Here is a 22336-nt window from a genome sequence, read left to right as displayed (position 1 = left end):
GTGTGTGTGTGTGTTGTGAGTGTGTGTGTGTATGTGTGTGTGTGTGCTGTGTGTGTGTGTGTGTATGTGTGTGTGTGTGTGTGTGTGTGTGTGTGTGTGTGTGTGTGTGTGTGTGTGTATGTGTGTGTGTGTATATGTGTGTGTGTGTGTGTGTGTGTGTGTGTATGTGTGAGAGAGAGCATACGTTGTGTGTGTGTGTGTGTGTGTATGTGAGTGCGTGTGTGTGTGTGTATATGTGTGCGTGTGTGTGTATATGTGTGCGTGTGTGTGTATGTGTGTGTGTGTGTGTGTACGTGAGTGAGTGTGTGTGTGTGTGTGTGTGAGAGAGAGGGCATACGTGTGTGTGTGTGTGTGTGTGTGTGTGTAAGACTCACCATTGTCCACATTAAGCTGGTAGGAGTCCAGGGGTTCTGTAGATTTCACCGTGCTGTTGCTGACATCAGCTGGAAGCCTGTCAATCAGACAGAGCCCGAGTGATGTCACACGTCACATGACATGACGGTAGCAGGGCCAGACAGCTGACCATATTATATTTACATGCACTTCTCTTCCCTCTCTCCCTAACACCTCCCAGCGGGGCGGTGACTCACGTGCTGCTGGGGGCGGGGCTGGGGGCGTGGGCAGGCGCGCTAGGGGCAGAGGGAAGGGCAGGAGCGGCGGGCTGGGCGGGGCCGTGGAACAGCGCGTTGCTGAAGGTGATTGGCTGATCGCTGGGGCGGGTGAACAGGGGGTTGGTGGGGGAGCAGGCTGGGTAGTGTCCAGGCCTGATTGGCTTCGCTGGAAAACAAAAAAAAAGGGATTGAAATCCAATCAGCCTGCACTGCAGACATCTGTGGTATATACACTCACCTACAGCCTTCCACAAGTGTCAGTCTGGCTGACTGCAGATATCTGTGGTATATACACTCACCTACAGCCTTCCACAAGCGTCAGTCTGGCTGACTGCAGATATCTGTGGTATATACACTCACCTACAGCCTTCCACAAGCGTCAGTCTGGCTGACTGCAGATATCTGTGGTATATACACTCACCTACAGCCTTCCACAAGCGTCAGTCTGGCTGACTGCAGATATCTGTGGTATATACACTCACCTACAGCCTTCCACAAGCGTCAGTCTGGCTGACTGCAGATATCTGTGGTATATACACACTACAGCCTTCCACAAGCGTCAGTCTGGCTGACTGCAGATATCTGTGGTATATACACTCACCTACAGCCTTCCACAAGTGTCAGTCTGGCTGACTGCAGATATCTGTGGTATATACACTCACCTACACCCTTCCACAAGCGTCAGTCTGGCTGACTGCAGATATCTGTGGTATATACACTCACCTACAGCCTTCCACAAGTGTCAGTCTGGCTGACTGCAGATATCTGTGGTATATACACTCACCTACAGCCTCTCACAAGCTTCAATCTGGCTGACTGCAGTACTACATCATTACAGGCAGTTATTAGATGCTCTTATCCAGAGCAACTCACACAACCTGCATTTCTACATTCACACACAGCTAGGAGTTCACACACAGCTAGGAGTAATTCAGGTTACCTTACACGAGGGTGCAATGAGCGGGTACTACCTGGGAATCAAACCTGCAACCCCCAGGTTACAAGGCCAGCTCCTTTACCATTATACACTGCAAGCCACACTACAACATGAGCCAGACCCCGCTGATGTTCAAATATGCTTTGCTAATAAACCAAAATCCAACTAATGGAATCAATTTTCTTAGGCGAGGCTCCAGCTAGGGGTCGGCCATTCAGGTCAACTCCGCTGCTGACCTGTAACCAATCAGAACCAATCAGAACACCAGCCTCACAACCTATTACTTCCCTTTTCAGACGGTCTAGAGTAGGGCTGCATAACCCTGCTCCTGTAGATCTACTGTCCTGTAGGTTTACACTCCAACCCTAACAAGCAACACCTCATTCCACAGCTAGAGTAGGGCTGCATAACCCTGTTCCTGGAGATCTACTGTCCTGTAGGTTTACACTCCAACCCTAACAAGCACACCTCATTCAATAGCTCGGGCAGGGCTTCCCAACCCTGTTCCTGGAGATCTACCATCCTGGAGGTTTACACTGCAACCCTAACAAAGCAGACCTCATTCAACAGTTAGAGCAGGGCTGCCCAACCCTGCTCCTGTAGGTCTTCATTACAACCCTAATATGGCACACCTGACTCTGCTAATTAGCAGCTCAACACGATCTCTAGTTGTTGAATGCGGTATGAGTTTGTCATTTGGTGAAACCCTACAGGATGGCAGATTTGAGGGAGCAGGGTTGGGTAGCGCTGCTCTGGAGTGAGAGACCGTTTCGGCGGAGAGGGCGCAGTACCGATCTGCGCAGCGTGGGGGCGTCGCAGTGGGTTCTTGGACCGCATGACATCCTTGATGCGCTCCACCTCCTGCTGGTAGCGCCGCCGGTCCTTCATGGCGCCCTCCTTGGCCTCCTTCAGTGCGCCCTCCAGGGCCTTAACCCTCTCAGCCGTAGACCGAAGACGTTTCTCCAGTTTAGGAAGCTCACAACGCAGATCTGCATTGTCACGTACCAGCTGCAGGGGGCGACAACGAGGCAGAGACAGACAGGGGTCACTGGGGGCATGGCCTCCCCTGCCAGCCTTATGACTCTTTGCTCAGAGCCAGGTGAAATGAGGAGAGGACGGAGGAGAGTCTGAAATGCGCCATACCAACCCCGAGGGTCAAGCGCTGGCCGCTGGAGGCGAACAGAGCATGCTGGAGTCCAGGTACTGAGAGAGAGGGGGAGAGAGAGAGAGAGAGAGAGGGTAGGAGGAGAGAGAAGAGAGGCAGGGGAAGAGAGGCAGCAACGAGCATGCGGTACCACCGTGTCTGAGAGAGGGAGGAGAGAGGGGAGGCAGGGTAAGAGAGAGGAAGGCAGGCACGGCTGCTGGAGTCACGTGCACTGAGAAGGGGAGAGGAGAGGGGGAGAGAGGGGAGGCAGGAGGAGAGAGGCAGGAGAGAGCATGCTGGCGTACACGTGCCTGAGAGGGGAGAGAGAGAGAGGAGGGGGCGGGAGGAGAGGGCAGAGGAGAGAGAGCATGCTGGTGTACCACCGTGCACTGAGAGAGAGGGGAGGAGAGAGGAGGAGGGAGGCAGGAGAGAGAGAGAGGAGAGGGGGAGAGAGGGTAGGAGGAGAGAGAGGAAGAGAAGGAGGGCAGGGGGTAGGAGAGAGAGGAAGGGCAGGGGGAGAGAGGGGGGAGGGCAAGGGGGAGGAGAGAGAGAGAGAAGGTGGGCAGGGGGAGGGAGAGCAGGGGGAGGTGATGGGTGCTGGACGGACAGGGTGCTAAAATGCTTACACAAGCAGGAAAATGAGAGAAAGTCACAGAACAGGGGGTCAGTGTCTGTGCCCATCTCTGCAGTGTACCGGTGCATGAGGAGAGAGGACGTTATGCATCCCCACACACACACACACACACACACACACACACACAGACATACAGTACTGCTGGATGTGAGCACAGTAAAGCTCTGTCCTCCAGAAAGACCTCCTCATGTTTCTGTGAGTGAACGGCAGAGAAACTCCTGCCACGGTCACTCACAGAAACTCCTGCATTCAGACAGGACTACCAGCCAATCAAACTGTATTCAGACAGGACTCGCAGCCAATCAAACCTCATTCATTAAAACACATGCAGCTGCATAGAACACAATGCAAAACACTGAAATCTGTGTGCTCAATTGAGCGATCGTTTGTTTATGGCTGCCATCGTTTGCTTATGTCTGTCCTCCTTGATATTTGTGTGTGAAATAACGGCTCTCAACAAAAAGGAATAAGAATTTGATATATAAAAACAGAAATATACTTTCAGAACCAACAGTCTGAACTGGGCTGTATGAGCCAATTAGAGGTCAGCGCAATCCCCACCATCCAATCCCATGGCTTCACCCACACCTGGCTCTCACCTGTTTGTGAACTTTTGTAAGCTGGTCCAGGTTGTTCTCAAGAAAGGAAATCTTCTGTTTTTGTGTGGTATACCCCCCACTATCATCAGGCTCCATCTCTGAACTCTGAGAGAGAGAGAGAGAGAGAGCGAGGGAGAGAGAGAGACAAGAAAGTATGAGTGCATGTATACTTCTGCATTATATATGCATATACGTACGTATTACATATAGAGCAGATTTATTCTTCTGAATTCAACTGAACTGAACGGAGAGAGAAAGGGGGCAGGGCTGAGATCAACACTGACTCTGCTGGGGGAGGAGGCGGAGCCACATAAATCCTAAATCAGCCAATCAGAAGCCAGGCTGAGAAACCCCTCCCACACTCACTCTTTTGACTCGAGTTGTAAGGTCTTGAACAAAAAGCTTGCGCAGGTTGTGGAGGGTCTGGAGTTCCCGGGCCTGAGAGAGGAAGAACAGCGTTTTATTTATCTCTTAACTCATTCATTTTATTCATTATATTTTCGTCTTATTTATTTACTAGTGATGCTCTGTTCCTTAGGGATAGACAGTTTTCATACACACGTGTTTGAGATACGTATTTGCATTCAGGTACTGTATTTCAGAAGCACCTCAAGAAGCACCACCATTTTGATTGTAGTTTGTGGATACATTTCTGTGGTGTACTTTGTAGTTTGTTTGCCAATCTTTATTTTCACTGTTTTGTCTCACTAATCGTGTTGTGTTGTCTGAAGCTGTACTGAACTTTTATGTGATAAAGGCAAAACAAATTTCTGTACTAGCATAACAAGTTCTGTGACTGGCCTTCCAATAAAACAAACTCACCACGGTCTCCTCCAGCCCTTTAAGATCCTGCTTGGACTGCTCGTGACGCTCATGGAGAAATCTGAAACAGAGAGAGATCAGGAGAAAAGCTCAGCATCTGCATTGCTTCATTACATACACACAGCACAAATCTCACTATTACCCATACTGCACTGCTTCATTACATACACACAGCACGAATCTCACTATTACCCATACTGCACTGCTTCATTACATACACACAGCACGAATCTCACTATTACCCATACTGCACTGCTTCATTACATACACACAGCACGAATCTCACTATTACCCATGGTGCACTGCTTCATTACATACACAGAGCACAAATCTCACTATTACCCATACTGCATTGCTTCATTACATACACACAGCACAAATCTCACTATTACCCATACTGCACTGCTTCATTACATCCACACAGCACTACTCTCACTATTACCCATGGTGCACTGCTTCATTACATACACAGAGCACAGATCTCACTATTACCCATACTGCATTGCTTCATTACATACACACAGCACTAATCTCACTATTACCCATGGTGCACTGCTTCATTACATACACACAGCACTAATCTCACTATTACCCATACTGCATTGCTTCATTACATACACACAGCACTAATCTCACTATTACCCATGGTGCACTGCTTCATTACATACACACAGCACTAATCTCACTATTACCCATACTGCATTGCTTCATTACATACACACAGCACTAATCTCACTATTACCCATGGTGCACGGCTTCATTACATACACAGAGCACTGATCTCACTATTACCCATAGTGCACTGCTTCATTACATACACAGAGCACTAATCTCACTATTACCCATACTGCACTGCTTCATTACATACACAGAGCACTGATCTCACTATTACCCATACTGCACTGCTTCATTACAAACACAGAGCACTGATCTCACTATTGCCCATGGTGTACTGCTTTTTTACATGCACAGAGCACTAATCTCACTATTACCCATACTGCACTGCTTCATTACATACACAGAGCACTGATCTCACTATTGCCCATGGTGTACTGCTTTTTTACATGCACAGAGCACTAATCTCACTATTACCCATACTGCACTGCTTCATTACATGCACATAGCACTGATCTCACTATTACCCATACTGCACTGCTTCATTACATACACAGAGCACTTATTATTACCCATGGTCCACTGCTTCATTACAAGCACAGAGCACTTCTCTCACTATTACCCATGATGCACTGCTTCATTACATGCACAGTGCACCCAGTTCACTGCAGTGCTCATTGTGATAGGGTGTTCAACAGGACGCAATGCTGAATGGCATGTAGTGTTTAGAGGATGTAGAGTTCAGTGTGATGTGGTGGTGTGTGTTCCGTGGCAGTGTTCAGTGAGTCAGGGTGTTCAGTGGCAGTGTTTATTGAGTCATGGCATTCAGAGGCAGTGTTCACGTGCAGCGTTCAGGGGCAGTGTTCAATAAGGAGCAGTTTTCATTACATTGCATTACATTTATTTGGCAGATGCTTTTACAGGTCCAATAAGGTACAATACTCATTTTGTACAATTCAGTATGATGTGGTGTTCTGTGTGGTGCAGTGTTCAGTGTGATGTAGTGTTCAGGGGCAGTGTTCAGTGTGATATACTGTTCAGGGGCAGTGTTCAGCGTGGTGCAGTGTTCAGGAGCAGTGTTCAGTGGGATATACTGTTCAGGGGCAGTGTTCAGCGTGGTGCAGTGTTCAGTGTGATGTGGTGTTCAGGTGCAGTGTTCAGGGGCAGTGTTCAGTGTGATGTAGTGTTCAGCGTGGTGCAGTGTTCAGGGGCAGTGTTCAGTGTGATGTGGTGTTCAGCATGGTGCAGTGTTCAGGGGCAGTGTTCAGTGTGATGTGGTGTTCAGCGTGCTGCAGTGTTCAGCGTGGTGCAGTGATCAGGGGCAGTGTTCAGTGTGATGTAGTGTTCAGGGGCAGTGTTCAGTGTGATATACTGTTCAGGGGCAGTGTTCATCGTGGTGCAGTGATCAGGGGCAGTGTTCAGTTGATGGTGTTCGTTCAGCTGGTGCAGTGTTCAGCGTGATGTAGTGTTCAGGAGTGTTCAGTGTTAGGTGTTCAGTGTGTAGAGTGTTCAGCGTGGTGAGTGTTCAGGGCAGTGTCAGTGTGATGTGTGTCAGGTGGTGCAGTTTCAGGGCAGTGTTCAGTGTGATGTAGTGTTCAGTGCGGTGCAGTGTTCAGGGGCAGTGTTCAGTGCAGTGTGAGTGTCAGCGTGCAGTGTTCAGCGTGCAGTGTTCGGTCTGGCAGTGTCAGGCAAGTTCAGAGGCGTGTGCAGTGTCATGGGCAGTGATTCAGAGGATCGCGGTGGCAGTGAGTCAGGGATGTTCAGGTGATGAGTGTCAGGGGTAGTGAGGCAGGAGAGCAGTGACAGGTGGTGGTGAGGGCAGTGTTCAGGAGAGAGTTCAGGCGGTGGAGAGTGATCAGGAGTCACTGTTCAGTGGATGTGTGTAGGTGCATGTCAGGGCATGTTCATGCATGTGCAATGTCAGCGGTCTCTGTGATGTATTATGCTCAAGCAGGGCAGCTTCACCACTCACCAGAGCTAGAGCTACATGCGGACCAGGTCTACACGTCAAAGTCAGGGAGTGCCATCAAGTCAGTCTATTCCCAAACTGCACTAAAGGAGCAAGTCTAGAACTACCACAAAAACGCCTCAACAGGGCTCATCTACCAGTCCTCAAACTGCACCACAGGGTCAGTCTACACTCTCCCAAACTGCCTCAACAGGGACCAGTCTACACTCTCCCAAACTGCCTCAACAGGGACCAGTCTACACTCTCCCAAACTGCACCAACAGGGACCAGTCTACACTCTCCCAAACTGCATCAACAGGGACCAGTCTACACTCTCCAACTGCCAAACATTACACTCCAAACTGCTACAGGGACAGTCTACACTCTCCCAAACTGCCAACAGGGCCAGTTACCTTCCAACACACAGGGCCAGTAACTCCCAAACTCCGGCAGTAACTCTCCCAAACTGCACCAACAGGGACCAGTCTACACTCTCCCAAACTACACCAACAGGGACCAGCCTACACTCTCCCACACTACACCAACAGCGGGCCAGTCTACACTTCAACTATCTACTCCCCAAACTGCACCATAAGGGCAGCTCACTCCAATACTAAATAGGCAGTTACAACTCAAATGTAAACAAGGGGTTAAAATCATTAAAATAAAAAAATGGTTAATCATTACTGTAAGTATGTCAGTTCTTCTCTCACCATCTTAATGTACGAGCTGCAATTCAAAATGTATGAGTGAACAAGGTGGTGAAAAATGCACTGAAGATGGAAGAGGAAAATGAAACTGGAATGGAGGGAGGAAGGAGAGAGGGAGGGAGGGAGGAGAGAGGGAGGAAGGAGGGAGGGAGGAGGGAGGAAGGAGAGAGGGAGGAAGGAGGGAGAGGAGGGAGGAAGAGGGAGGGGAGGGAGGAAGGAGAGAGGGAGGGAGGAGGGGTGTGGTTTTGTGTGAAGTGGGAGGAGACACTGACTCAGTGAGGTCATCGATGATCTTCTGCCCTTTGGTTGACTCGCGGTGAGCTCCATCTGCTTGCTGGTGGACTCTGACGGGAGAGGCAGGCCAGGGCTTGAGAGAGGGGAGGGGGGAGAGAGAGGAGGGAGAGAGAGGGAGAGAGAGGGGAGAGGAGAGAGAGAGAGAGGAGAGGGGAGAGAGAGAGAGGAAAGAGGGAGAGAGAGGAGAGGGGAGAGAGAGAGAGAGAGGAGGGGAGAGTGAGAGAGAGAGGGGAGAGAGAGGGGAGAGAGAGAGGGAGGAGAGAGAGAGGGGAGAGAGAGAGGAGAGAGAGGGGAGAGAGAGAGAGGGGGAGAGGGAGAGAGGAGGAGAGGAGGGAGAGAGGGAGGAGAGAGGGGGAGAGACAGAGAGAGAGAGGGGAGAGGAGAGAGAGAGGGAGAGAGAGGAAGGGGGAGAGATAGAGAGAGAGAGAGGGGGAGAGAGAGAGAGGGGGAGGGAAAGTGAGAGATCAGTCCCATTCCAAATTGGAACCTTTGTAAATAACCTTTCTGGACAGTATCCATGGTTACCTTGACATCGCCTGATTCCTCGATGTCCTTCTGCCTCTCCTTCTTGGACACCTCCTGCACGGTTTCTGAAACACCCACAAGCATCGCTCAGATAACACTATTACTGGAAATCAGAGCCTAAATGATTCATGTCAGCCACACTGGTAGAGTTTCAGGCAGTGTTTCACATTGTTCTTCAATAAACTGGCTAAATCCGACCTTTCTGTGCAGAGGTGTGTAGTGTATAGTTGTGTAGACTTATGTAGTGTTGTGTAGTGCTGTTAGGTTGTGTAGAGTTGTGAAGAGCCGTGTAGTGTTGTATAGAGTTGAGTAGTGTTGTGCAGAGTAGTGTAGCATATAGTTATGTAGTCTTGTGTAGTGCTGAGTAGTGTTGTGTTAGGTTGTGTAGTGTTGAGTAGTGTATAGTTGTATAGTCTTGTGTAGTGTTGAGTAGTGCTGTTAGGTTGTGCAGAGTTGTGTAGTGTTGAGTACTGCTGTGTCAGGTTGTGTAGAGTAGTAGTGCTGTGTCAGGTTGTGTAGAGTTGTGTAGTGTTGAGTAGTGCTGTGTCAGGTTGTGTAGAGTTGTGTAGTGTTGAGTACTGCTGTGTCAGGTTGTGTAGAGTAGTAGTGCTGTGTCAGGTTGTGTAGAGTTGCGTAGTGTTGAGTAGTGCTGTGTCAGGTTGTGTAAAGTAATAGTGCTGTGTCAGGTTGTGCAGAGTTGTGTAGTGTTGAGTAGTGCTGTGTCAGGTTGTGAGTGTATGTTGGTAGGGTGTTGAGTAGTGCTGTGTAGGTTGTGTAGTAGTGTTGAGTATGCTGTGTCAGGTGTGTGAGAGTTGCTGTTCAGTTGTGTAGGTGTGTAGGTTGTAGTGCTGTGTCAGGTTGTGGCTTGAGTTGAGTATGCTGTGTCAGGTGTGAGAGTTGTGTAGTGTGAGTACTGCTGTGTTAGTTGTAGCAAGGCGTAGTGTTGCAGTGTACTGCTGTGTTAGGTTGTGTAGTGTTGAGTAGTGCTGTGTCAGGTTGTGCAGAGTTGTTGTTCAGTGTGTAGCGTGCGCTACCTTGGGCCTGCAGTTTGGCGAGCTCCTCACTCAGAGAATCATAGTTATCCTCCAGCTGCCTCTTCTTCAGCTCCACATTCTGCATGTACTCCGTCAGCGAACGGATCTTCGCCTCATGCTGCAAACACACACAAACACACTTTAGAACACACACACATGAACACACACACTTCAGAACACACACACAAACACACACACACTTCAGAACACTCACACACACACACACACACAAACACACTTTAGAACACAAAACACACACTAACACACACACACTTAGAACACACACACAAACACACACACACTTCAGAACACACACAAACACACAACACACACACACTTCAGAACACTCACACACACACACACACACACACACACACACACTTCAGAACACACACACACACACACACACACACACACACATACACACACACTTCAGAACACTCACACACACACACACACACACACGCACTTCAGAACACACACACACACAAACACACACACACACTTCAGAACATCACACACAAACACACACACACACAAACACCCTTCAGAACAAACACACTCTCTCACACACACACACACACAAACACATAAAAAATGTGTTGCTATACTTGTGAGGACTTCGCATTGACTACATTCATTCCGTAACCTCTAACCCTAACCCTTATCCTAAAGTAGGCAGTATACTTCGTACGAAGTAGAACGTTCTGAGCAAAACAAAGCAATCAGAACAACTGACGAACAAAAAGACGCGGTGTTGTGTGTTCGTACGGTGCAGTGTGCGACGGCCTCCAGGGAGAACTTTTCGAAAAGTTATTTCTTGTTCTCCGACCTCCCCCTCTCAGCTATTGGTCCAAATATCACATAGTTGGTTACGTCACGGTTGAGAGTTCAGAGGGACTCTCAAGACATGCTAATGTACGGAGAGTCAATGCCAATCTCTCTTAGAGATGGGATTTCTGTGAGTTCCCGCATGGTTGATGAATAGTGCTACTCATTTCAGCAAGTCATCAAAATGCCTAGCACACATTTGGAAATAAGAGAAGTGGACCCCCTCGTCTAAACTCCACATTTGCCGAATGTACAGACAAAACTCTCCATTCTCCGTCCTACTCTGATTTAGAGGGCGAACGTACCATCTCCTTCGCCTTTTTTTCTTCTTTTGCATAGCTAGATAAACTAAAGCCACTTTAAACACTTCAAACTTTTTGTTTTGTGTTGTGATCTCGCGTAGCCCTTCTCTTTATACATCCATGGCGTAGCCGCGAGACGGAGGTCTGGGCGAGATTCCAGCCCCAGTTAATAGCTGCCTCGTAAGTACTCTGCACCCCTCAGCGGCGTGGAGTGACATAAAACGGTGCGGTGTTCTCACTGAGTATACCGACAACGGTGTTTGTGGACATGTTCGCCGGTGGTTCTCAATCCTGAAGTTCTTTTTTCTTACTGAGTATACTGCCAGCTTAACTCCAGCCACTACATGCCTAACCTTAACCCTAACCTTAACCTAACTGTAACCCTAACCATAAGTCCTAACCCTAAAACAGTCTCTTGACCTTGTGGGGACCAGCAAAAGGTCCCCACATTGTGTAATATTCCTCATCTTTCTATACTTGTAGGGACCTTGGGTCCCCGCAAAGATAGTATTACAAGTTCACACACACACACACACTCTCTCACACATGCACACTCACACACACACACACACAATCTCTCTCTCTCTCTCTCACACCGCCACACACACGCCACACACACCACACACACTCTCTCCCCACAACACACACAACATCTCTCTTCCCACACACACGCACACACACACTCTCTCTCTCTCTCACACACACGCACACACACACCTGTGAGATGAGCAGGTGGCAGGAGGACAGCTCGCGGCCGGTCTCCTCCATCTTGCGATGGCACTCCAGCTGCAGGCTCTCCAGCTGCCTGCAGCGCTTCACCATGGACTTCACCTCCGACTACTCTCTCCTCTCATCACCCTGATCTCACCCGGCCACAGGATGAGATGCAGAGACCGCGGATCTCCACGGCTGCAAGAGAGAGAGGGAGGGAGACGAGAGGAGAGAGACGAGAGAGAGAGAGGCAGAGAGAGAGAGGAGAGTTGTTCCCCAGCTTTCGGACGGGAGGGAGAGAGGAGAGAGAGAGAGAGAGGGAGAGAGGAGAAAGAGAGGAAGAGAGAAGGAGACAGACAGAGTGAGAAAGAGAGGCAGGTACAATATCAACATGGGTACACTTTGGCAATATTAATACTTGTTTCTGATAAACCAAACAGAATGTGGACCAATGAGAGAAAACTGAAGATTTGTGAATATATTTCTTTTCTTGAGATAGTTACTCGCACTGGCTGATGAAGGCATGTGGAATGCACACATGCATTTGAGGCATTTGATGCATTCGATGGATTTGATGCATTTCATTGATGCATTTGATGAATCTGATGGATCTGACGCATTTGAAGCATTTAATTCATTTAATGCATGTGACACATGTGATGCATTTAATGCATTTGATGCATGCGACGCATTTGAGGCCAGCGTGTGCCCGGCTCCCATGCAGCCCTCGCGGCGCGGCGCCTCACCAGCTTGATCTCGCCGTTCCCCACGATGGCGCTGAACTCGCTGAGGTCGCGCATCAGGCCGTTGAGCACCTCGGCGATGCGCTTCCTCTGGTGGCCGCTCACTTCCTGGATGCGGGACAGCTCCGACTCGATCGCCATCAGGTGGGACTGCGAGGTGGAGGGGGGAGGGAGGTTCATTAGGCAACCCGAAACATGCTTTTCATCCAGTGTGACTTGGACACACAACGTTCAAGATGCATCAAGAGCTGGGAATTATAGGGCTGTGTAAACAAGGAAGATGGAGAGAGATGGGGCAGTAAAAGATAAAGATGGAGGGAGATGGGGAAATTAAACAGACAGATAGAGGGAGATGTGGCAGTTAAAAAGAGGAAGATGGCTATACGTGAGGAATGGGGCAGTAGAACAGACAGATGGAGGAGATGGGGCAGTAAACAGACAGATGGAGGGAGATGGGGCAGTAAACAGACAGATGGAGGGAGATGGGGCAGTAAACAGACAGATGGAGGGAGATGGGGCAGTAAACAGACAGATGGAGGGAGATGGGGCAGTAAAACAGACAGATGGAGGGAGATAGGGCAGTTAAACAGACAGATGGAGGGAGATGGGGCAGTAGAACAGACAGATGAGGGAGGTGGGGCAGTTAAACATACAGATGGAGGGAGATGGGGCAGTTAAACAGACAGATGGAGGGAGATGGGGCAGTAAACAGACAGATGGAGGGAGATGGGGCAGTAAAACAGACAGATGGAGGGAGATGGGGCAGTAAACAGACAGATGAGGAGATGGGCAGTAAACAGACAGATGGAGGGAGATGGGCAGTAAACAGACAGATGGAGGAGTGAGTAACAGACAGATGGAGGGAGATGGGGCAGTTCAGAAGATGGAGGGAGATGGGGCATAAAACAGACCAGATGGGGCAGTTGGGGCAAGTTGTACAGACAGATGCACCGGAGATGGGGCAGTAAACAGACAGATGGAGGGAGATGGGGCAGTAAAACAGACAGATGGAGGGAGATGGGGCAGTAGACAGACAGATGGAGGGAGATGGGGCAGTAAACAGACAGATGGAGGGAGATGGGGCAGTAGAACAGACAGATGGAGGGAGATGGGGCAGTTAAACAGACAGATGGAGGGAGATGGGGCAGTAAACAGACAGATGGAGGGAGATGGGGCAGTAGATCAGATAGATGGAGGGAGGTGGGGCAATTAAACAGACCATTTTCTGGGCCAGCTCCTCGGCCAGCAGCTTGTTCTGCAGACTCTTGTCCTCCACCTCCTGGCTCTTCTGGTCGTAGTTGACGGCCAGCTCCTCCAGGGCCTGCAGCACCTCCTTCACCTCCGCCTTGGCGCAGTCGCTCTCCATCTGCAGCCGGCCCAGCTCCGTCTGCACCTTCTCACTGTCCCCACGGGTGGAGGCCAGGAGCTGGGGGACACACGCAGCAAGCTCAGTGCATTTCACTGCATGGAACACACACTGCACACTCAGTGCATTTCACTGCATGGAACACACACTGCAGGCTCAGTGCATTTCACTGCATGGAACACACACTGCACGCTCAGTGCATTTCACTGCATGGAACACACACTGCACACTCAGTGCATTTCACTGCATGGGCCAGACACTGCATGCTCAGTGCATTTCACTGCATGGAACACACCCTGCAAGCTCAGTGCATTTCACTGCATGGGACACACCCTGCAAGCTCAGTGCATTTCACTGCATGGGCCAGACACTGCATGCTCAGTGAATTTCACTGCATGGAACACACCCTGCAAGCTCAGTGCATTTCACTGCATGGGACACACCCTGCAAGCTCAGTGCATTTCACTGCATGGAACACACACTGCACGCTCAGTGTATTTCACTGCATGGGACAGACACTGCACGCTCAGTGCATTTCACTGCATGGGACAGACACTGCAGCTCAGTGCATTTCACTGCATGGAACACACACTGCACGCTCAGTGCATTTCACTGCATGGGACACACACTGCAAGCTCAGTGCATTTCACTGCATGGGACAGACACTGCAGCTCAGTGCATTTCACTGTGTGGGATAGACACTGCAAATTCAGTGCATTGTACTGCATGGGACAGATGCTCAGTGCATTTTACTGCATGGGGGAGGCATGGAGCAGAGTTCAGTTACCCGATGGATACCTTAGTGGTTTAGTCTAGTGCAGAGATGTCAGAACTCCAGGACAGACGCAGTGTCTGCAGGCTTTTAGCGTGCTTCAGAACCTAAGTGCTCAATTTAAGGCTCTGATTGGCCAGACTGCACACAACCTGTGTGCAGTCTGGCACACAGGTATGGTAGGCCTCCAGAAGCTTGAGTTAAAGCTTCATAATTAATGTAAGAGAGTGTTTATACTGAGATAAGGATGCAGAGACGGGCTCAGACAGAGAGGCAGACACAGAAATATGGACACTAAGACTGGCAGATACAAACTGAAAACAGGCAGACAAGCACAGACAGACGGACAGACGAAACTCTGGACGCGTATTTACCTCATCTTGGTCCAGCATCTGCTCCTTCAGCTTCTCAACAAGCTGGCTCTGCTGGTTAATCTCATCATCCTACACACACACACACACACACACACATACACACACATAAGGAATCAGAAAAATGTTCATGCATGCACAACAATAGAAAAGTAATATGTGTGTGTGTGAGTGTGTGAGTGAGTGTGTGTGTATAGTGTGTGTATGAGAGTGTGTATAGTGAGTATGTATAGTGAGTATTATGTCCACAGTGTGTACAGTGTGTGTGTGTATTGTGTATAGTGTGTGTGTGTGAGTGTGTATGGTGTGTATAGTGTGTGTGTGTTTAGTGCAGGTGTGTGTGTGTGTGTATTGTGTATAGTGTGTGAGTGTGTGTGTGTATAGTGTGTGTATGAGAGTGTGTATAGTATGTATAGTGTGTTTAGTGCAGGTGTGTGTATAGTGTGTGTGTGTGTGTGTGTGTGTAGTGCGGGTGTGTGTGTATATTGCGTGTATTGTCTATATACGGTGTCCTGTGTGTGAGAGTCTCACCTTGTCGTCCAGCTGCTTGTACAGTGTGTGAGTGTGTATAGTGTGTGTGAGTGTGTATAGTGTGTATAGTGTATATAGTGTGTATACTGTGTCCTGTGTGTGAGTGTGTATACGGTGTCCTGTGTGTATACTGTGTATACGGTGTCCTGTGTGTGAGAGAGTCTCACCTTGTCGTCCAGCTGCTTGTAGAGTGTGTGAGTGTGTACAGTGTGTGAGTGTGTATACTGTGTGAGTGTGTGTACTGTGTATACGGTGTCCTGTGTGTGAGTGTGTATACGGTGTACAGTGTGTGAGTGTGTATACGGTGTATACGGTGTCCTGTGTGTGAGTGTGTACAGTGTGTGAGTGTGTATACTGTGTATACGGTGTCCTGTGTGTGAGTGTGTATACTGTGTATACGGTGTCCTGTGTGTGAGTGTGTATACTGTGTATACGGTGTCCTGTGTGTGAGTGTGTATACGGTGTATACGGTGTCCTGTGTGTGAGTGTGTGACGGTGTCTGTAGTGAGTGATCGTGTCACTGTGTGTATGACGGTGTGTTACATGTGTGTGAGTGTGTATAGTGTGTATACGGTGTCCTGTGTGTGAGTGTGTATACGTGTCGTGTGTGCCTGTGTGTGTGGTGTGTATACGTGTATAGTGTTGTGTATGTGTGTACAGTGTGTGAGTGTGTATACTGTGTATACGGTGTCCTGTGTGTGAGTGTGTATACTGTGTATACGGTGTCCTGTGTGTGAGTGTGTATACTGTGTACAGTGTGTGAGTGTGTGTGAGTGTGTATAGTGTGTATACTGTGTATACTGTGTACAGTGTGTGAGTGTGTGTGAGTGTGTATAGTGTGTATAGTGCGTATAGTGGGTATACGGTGTCCTGTGTGTGGGAGAGTCTCACCTTGTCGTCCAGCTGCTTGTACAGTGTGTGAGTATGTGTGAGTGTGTGTAGTGTGTGAGTGTGTATAGTGTGTATAGTGCGTATACTGTGTATACGGTGTCCTGTGTGTGAGTGTGTACAGTGTGTGAGTGTGTATACTGTGTATACAGTGTCCTGTGTGTGAGAGAGTCTCACCTTGTCGTCCAGCTGCTTGTACAGTGTGTGAGTGTGTATAGTGTGTGAGTGTGTATACGGTGTATAGTGTGTATAGTGTGTGTGAGTGTGTACAGTGTGTGAGTGTGTATACTGTGTATACTGTGTATACGGTGTCCTGTGTGTGAGTGTGTATACGGTGTCCTGTGTGTGAGAGAGTCTCACCTTGTCGTCCAGCTGCTTGTACAGCTTGCGGATCTCCTCCTCGTACTTGTGGCGCTCCTCCTCAGAGATCCTCACCACGATGGAGGAGCTGTTATCCAGCGGCGGCTCATCGCTGGGCTCCAGCTTAATGGCTCCCGGGCTCAGCTGCTCCGTCTCCGGAACATTCTCTCCTGAGGAAACACAGGAGGCGTGTCAGGGGCGGCCGTGACTGCAGGCTCTGTGAGAGCTGCTCTCTGATGGGCTGAGTGGGTGGGGTTAGAGTGGCGAGTGGGTGGAGTCAGAGCTGAGTGAGTGAGGTTAGTGTGCTGAGTGGTGGAGTCAGTGCTGAGTGGTGGAGTCAGTGCTGAGTGGGTGGGATTAGTGTGATGAGAAGATGGAGTCACTGCTGAGTGGGTGGAACTAGTGTATGGAATGAGTGGAGTCAGTGCTGAGTGGGTGGAACTAGTGTATGGAATAGGTGAGTCAGTGCTGAGTGGGCGGAGTCAGAGCTGAGTGAGTGGGGTTAGTGTGCAGAGTGGGTGGAGTCAGTGCTGAGTGGGTGGGGTTAGAGTGACGAGTGGGTGGAGTCAGAGCTGAGTGAGTGAGGTTAGTGTGCTGAGTGAGTGGGGTTAGTGTGATGAGTGAGTGGGGTTAGTGTGCTGAGTGAGTGGGGTTAGTGTGCTGAGTGAGTGGGGTTAGTGTGATGACTGAGTGGGGTTAGTGTGCTGAGTGAGTGGGGTTAGTGTGCTGAGTGAGTGGGGTTAGTGTGATGACTGAGTGGGGTTAGTGTGATGAGTGAGTGGGGTTAGTGTGATGACTGAGTGGGGTTAGTGTGATGAGTGAGTGGGGTTAGTGTGCTGAGTGAGTGGGGTTAGTGTGATGAGAAGATGGAGTCACTACTGAGTGGGTGGGGTTAATGTATGGAGTGGGTGGAGTCAGAGCTGAGTGGGTGGGGTTAGTGTACGGAATGAGTGGAGTCAGTGCTGAGTGGGTGGAGTCAGAGCTGAGTGAGTAGGGTTAGGGTGCTGAGTGACAGAGTCAGTGCTGAATGGGTGTGGTTAGTGTGATGAGAAGATGGAGTCACTGCTGAGTGGGTGGGGTCAGTGTATGGAGTGGGTGGAGTCAGAGCTGAGTTGGTAGGGTTAGTGTACGGAATGAGTAGACTCAGTGCTTAGTGGGTGGGGTTACTGCTGAGTGGGTGGGGTTAGTGTATGGAATTGGTGGAGCCATTGCTGAGCGGGTGGGGTTAGTGTATGGAATGGGCGGAGTCAGTGCTGAGTGGGTGGGGTCAGTGTATGGAATGCGCAAAGTCAATTCTGAGTGGGTGGGGTTAGTGTGTGTAATGGGTGGAGTCAGTGCTGAGTGGGTGGAGTCTCACCATTACGCCAGCGGTTGAGCTCCGCCTCCAGCCGCTGGATGGTCTCCTTCAGGGTCTTGTTCTTCTCCTTCTCCTTCTCGTACTTCTTCTTCCACTGCTCAGCCGTCAGCTCCAGGTTCACAGAGGCGGTGTTCCTGATGGTCTTAGCACTGTGGAGAGGGGGAGGGAGGGAGAAAGAGTGAGAGTGAGTGAATATGTGTGTGCGTGTGTGTGTGAGTATATGTGTGTGTGTGAGTGAGTGTGAGTATCTGTGTGAGTGAGTGTACGTGTGTGTGTGTGTGTACGTGTGTGTGAATGTGTGTGTGAGTGAGCGTGAGTGTGTGTGTGTGTGTGTGTGTGTACGTGTGTGTGAATGTGTGTGTGCGAGTGTGTGTGTGTGTGTGTGTACGTGTGTGTGAATGTGTGTGTGTGAGTGAGTGTGAGTGTGTGTGTGAGTGTGAGTCAGTGTGAGTCAGTGTGTGTGTGTGTGTGTGAATGTGTGTGTGTGAATGAGTGTGAGTGTGTGTGTGTGTGTGTGTGTGTGTGAATGTGTGTGCGTGTGAGTGAGTGTGAGTGTGTGTGTGTGTGTACGTGTGTGTGAATGTGTGTGTGTGAGTGAGCGTGAGTGTGTGTGTGTGTGTGTGTGTGTGTGAATGTGTGTGTGAGTGTGTGTGTGTATGTGTGTGTGTGTGTATGTGTGCGTGTGTGTATGTGTGCATGTGTGTGTGTATGTGTGTGTGTGTGTGTGTGTGTGTGTGTGTGTGTATGTGTGCCTGTGTGTGTGTGTGTGTGATACCGTTGTCCAAACATCAGGGTGCTCTTGGTCTCGGCGTCGTTGTAGCTGGAGGGGGAGCAGCAGATGAACATGGTGGTGCGGCAGTTCCCCCCCAGCGAGTCCTGCAGGATTCGGGTCATCTTGCTGTCCCGGTACGGCACGTGGGTTTTCTGCACACAGAGCAGAGGGGTCAGGGGGACATGTGCAATCAGAGCGCAATATGAGAAGGTCCTCAGCTCTGTGTCACACTGCATACAGGGTTTTCCATATACACTGTAATCATGCGTGGTGTTACTGGAAAGCCGTCGTCATGGGAAACAAGTTGGTTTCACTGATGGTGTGGTACAGTGGCCGCTGAATAAAGATCTAGGATCACCATTCAAAAGTGAACAGTAGCTAATCCAGGTTACATATGAGTCAGCAGGCAGCTGTGCTACTAATGGTTCATATGGATAGGCTTACAGAGACAATGCAAGTAGTGTCACTGATGGTACTCTTCCTATAATGTGATAGCAGTCGCTGTGGAGGAATTTTAGCCCGCTCTTCTTTGTAGAACTGCTTTAAGATTTTCAAGGTAGGTTTTCAAGCATGAACTGCTTGTTTCAGGTCCTGCCACAACATCTCTATTGGGTTCACATGAGGACTAGGCTACTCGAAAACTTTAAATGAGTTTCCTTTCAGCCATTCAGATGTGGACTTGCTTTTGTGTTTCGGATGATTGTCTTGCTGCATAACTCAATTACGCTTCAGCTCACAGAGAGATGACGTTCTTTCTGGTGCAGAGCAGAATTTATGGATCCTTCAATAATGACATGCCGTCCAGGTCCTGAGGCAACAAAGCATCCCCAACCATAACACTACCACCGCCATGTTTGACTGTTGGGATGATTTTCTTACTGTGAAATACTGTATTTGCTTTATGGCAGATATAATGGGACCCTAGCCCTCCAAAAAGTTCCACTTTCGACTCATCTGCCCGTAGAAAAAAAGGCTTAGGGATCATCCATGTGCTTTTATGCAAATGTGAGACAAGGATCGATGTTTCTCTTGGTTAGCAGGGGTTTCAGTGTTGCTACTCCCCCATGAATTCCATTTTTGCTCTGTCACTTTCTTATTGTGCAGTCATGAACTCTGACCTTCGCTGAGGCTAGACAGGCCAGCAGTTCGTGTTTTTCTAGGACCTTTTGTGACTTAAATACATTTTTTAAATATGGTGATGTGGGTATTTGATAACTTTTGTTCATTAAATAAAGGAAATAATTATTATAAAAACTGTGTTTTGTACTTACTCAGTTACCCATTGCCTAATATTACATTTTGTCTAATGATATGAAACCATTCAGTGTGACAAATATGCAATAAATCAGGAAGGGGGCAAATACATTTTCACGTTAGAAACACACTCCCCTAACATTTCTGAAACATTGCTGATAATGATAGATGTGTTGCTATAAGCACTCCCCTAATGTTTCTGAAACGCTGCTGATAATGATAGATGTGGTGCTATGCGCACTCTCTTAACATTTCTGAAACATTGCTGATAATGATAGATGTGTTGCTATAAGCACTCCCCTAACATTTTTAAAACGTTGCTGATAATGGTAGATGTGGTGCTATGCGCACTCTCTTAACATTTCTGAAACGTTGCTGATAATGATAGATGTGGTGCTATGCGCACTCTCTTAACATTTCTGAAACATTGCTGATAATGATAGATGTGTTGCTATAAGCACTCCCCTAACGTTTCTGAAACGCTGCTGATAATGGTAGATGTGGTGCTATAAGCACTCCTTAACATTTCTGAAACGTTGCTGATAATGATAGATGTGTTGCTATAAGCACTCCCCTAACGTTTATGAAACGCTGCTGATAATGATAGATGTGGTGCTATGCGCACTCTCTTAACATTTCTGAAACATTGCTGATAATGGTAGATGTGGTGCTATAAGCACTCCTTAACATTTCTGAAACGTTGCTGATAATGGTAGATGTGGTGCTATAAGCACTCCTTAACATTTCTGAAACGTTTCTGATAATGATAGATGTGGTGCTATGCACACTCTCTTAACATTTCTGAAACGTTGCTGATAATGGTAGATGTGGCATTGTGCGCACTCCCCTAACGTTTCTGAAACATTTCTGATAATGATAGATGTGGTGCTGTAAGCGCTCCCCTAACGTTTCTGAAACATTGCTGATAATGGTAGATGTGGTGCCGTGTGTGGTGCCGCCAGGCTCACCGTTCCTTCAGCCAGGGCTGAGATGACATTGCCCAGCGAGGACAGGGACTTGTTAATGTTCTTGGCTTCATCCAGGACAGCTCCCTCAGCGCCAGTCTTACTGACCTGTGGGGGGAAAAGCCGGCTGAATGCACACACTATGAACATGCAACGTATTTGTAGTCTGTTGAGGGGGTAGAGTTGTGTGTTTTGTGGGTGGTGTTGTATGCTGAGTAGAGGGGTTTTAATGTGTTGAGTGGATGAGGTCTCGCGTGGAGTGCGTGGAGTTAGTGTGTAGAGTGGGCGGCATTAGTGCGTTGAGTGAGTGGGGTTTATATGCTGAGTGGTTGGGTGGGTGGAGTTAGGGCTTTGAGTGGGTGGAGATAGTGTACTGAGTGGGTGGAGTTAATGTGTTTAGTGGGTGGGGTTAGTGTGCTGAGTGGGTGGGGTTAGTGTGCTGAGTGGGTGGGGTTAGTGTGCTGAGTGGGTGGAGATAGTGTACTGAGTGGGTGGAGTTAATGCATTGAGTGGGTGGGGTTAGTGTGCTGAGTGGGTGGAGTTAATATGTTGAGTGGGTGGGGTTAGTGTGCTGAGTGGGTGGAGTTAGATAGTGTCTGAGGGGGGTTGTGGTGGGGTTAGTGTGCTGAGTGGGTGGAGTTAATGCGTTGAGTGGGTGGAGTTAGCATGCTGAGTCTCGCTCACCTTCTCGCTCCCGGCCAGGTCCACCAGGTAGAGCTTCCCGCTGAGCTTCTGCTCGGTCTCCACGTGCTCCTGCTTGATGTTGATCAGGAAGATGCTGTGGCTGCGGCTGCTGTGCTCGTTCATGTCTGTCACAAAGCGACACGCCAAACACAACAGGGTTACCCAGGGCGGGCACATTAGGGGCAGAGCAAGAGTCAATCCTAGCCCTCAGGAGCCAGAGGGAGGCGGGACTCACTGGTGACAGCAACGTGCCGATTGGCTTTGCCCTCGTCAATCACATCCATCACTTCCTCAGGGCTGGAGACGAAGCGCTCAGTGCAGCCCTGAGTGAGAGGGAGGGGCACCCCAGGACAGGTGAGAAAGGTTTTCACAACAGCATAGAGCATGTTTAAATAACAGCATAGAGCATGTTTAAAATATAACAGTATAGAGCATGAGGTATCATCATTTTCATGTTTTTTCCCTGACTCACCTTGACATAAGGGACCCTGTTCTTATCCTCATGAACAGCCAGGTTGGTCTTAGTCACTGAGAGAGAGAGACAGAGAGAGAGAGC

General features: G+C 49.0%; 1 protein-coding gene across 1 annotated transcript in view; it reads right to left on the bottom strand.

The window, feature by feature from the left end:
* kif5ab (kinesin family member 5A, b) overlaps positions 1 to 22336 on the bottom strand; it is a 50631-nt gene that overhangs the window by 4450 nt on the left and 23845 nt on the right. Inside the window, exons 6-25 of the mRNA XM_064306077.1 lie at positions 22253 to 22308; positions 22016 to 22103; positions 21781 to 21905; positions 21100 to 21204; positions 18881 to 19029; positions 18106 to 18254; positions 16749 to 16918; positions 14973 to 15041; positions 13680 to 13886; positions 12406 to 12610; positions 11875 to 11915; positions 11724 to 11843; positions 9874 to 9991; positions 8815 to 8904; positions 4748 to 4836; positions 4292 to 4363; positions 3926 to 4030; positions 2340 to 2556; positions 591 to 777; positions 375 to 451 (exon numbers count right to left, since the gene is read on the bottom strand). Of these exons, the coding sequence (XP_064162147.1) occupies positions 375 to 451; positions 591 to 777; positions 2340 to 2556; positions 3926 to 4030; positions 4292 to 4363; positions 4748 to 4836; positions 8815 to 8904; positions 9874 to 9991; positions 11724 to 11843; positions 11875 to 11915; positions 12406 to 12610; positions 13680 to 13886; positions 14973 to 15041; positions 16749 to 16918; positions 18106 to 18254; positions 18881 to 19029; positions 21100 to 21204; positions 21781 to 21905; positions 22016 to 22103; positions 22253 to 22308 (2439 nt within the window). The remainder of the gene's footprint in view (positions 1 to 374; positions 452 to 590; positions 778 to 2339; positions 2557 to 3925; positions 4031 to 4291; positions 4364 to 4747; positions 4837 to 8814; positions 8905 to 9873; positions 9992 to 11723; positions 11844 to 11874; positions 11916 to 12405; positions 12611 to 13679; positions 13887 to 14972; positions 15042 to 16748; positions 16919 to 18105; positions 18255 to 18880; positions 19030 to 21099; positions 21205 to 21780; positions 21906 to 22015; positions 22104 to 22252; positions 22309 to 22336) is intronic.

This window comes from Anguilla rostrata, chromosome 13 (assembly GCF_018555375.3).
Source record: "Anguilla rostrata isolate EN2019 chromosome 13, ASM1855537v3, whole genome shotgun sequence".
Classification (NCBI taxonomy): Eukaryota; Metazoa; Chordata; class Actinopteri; order Anguilliformes; family Anguillidae; genus Anguilla; species Anguilla rostrata.
Note: the sequence above shows the minus strand (reverse complement) of the source record. Positions and strands in the feature narration are given on the sequence as shown.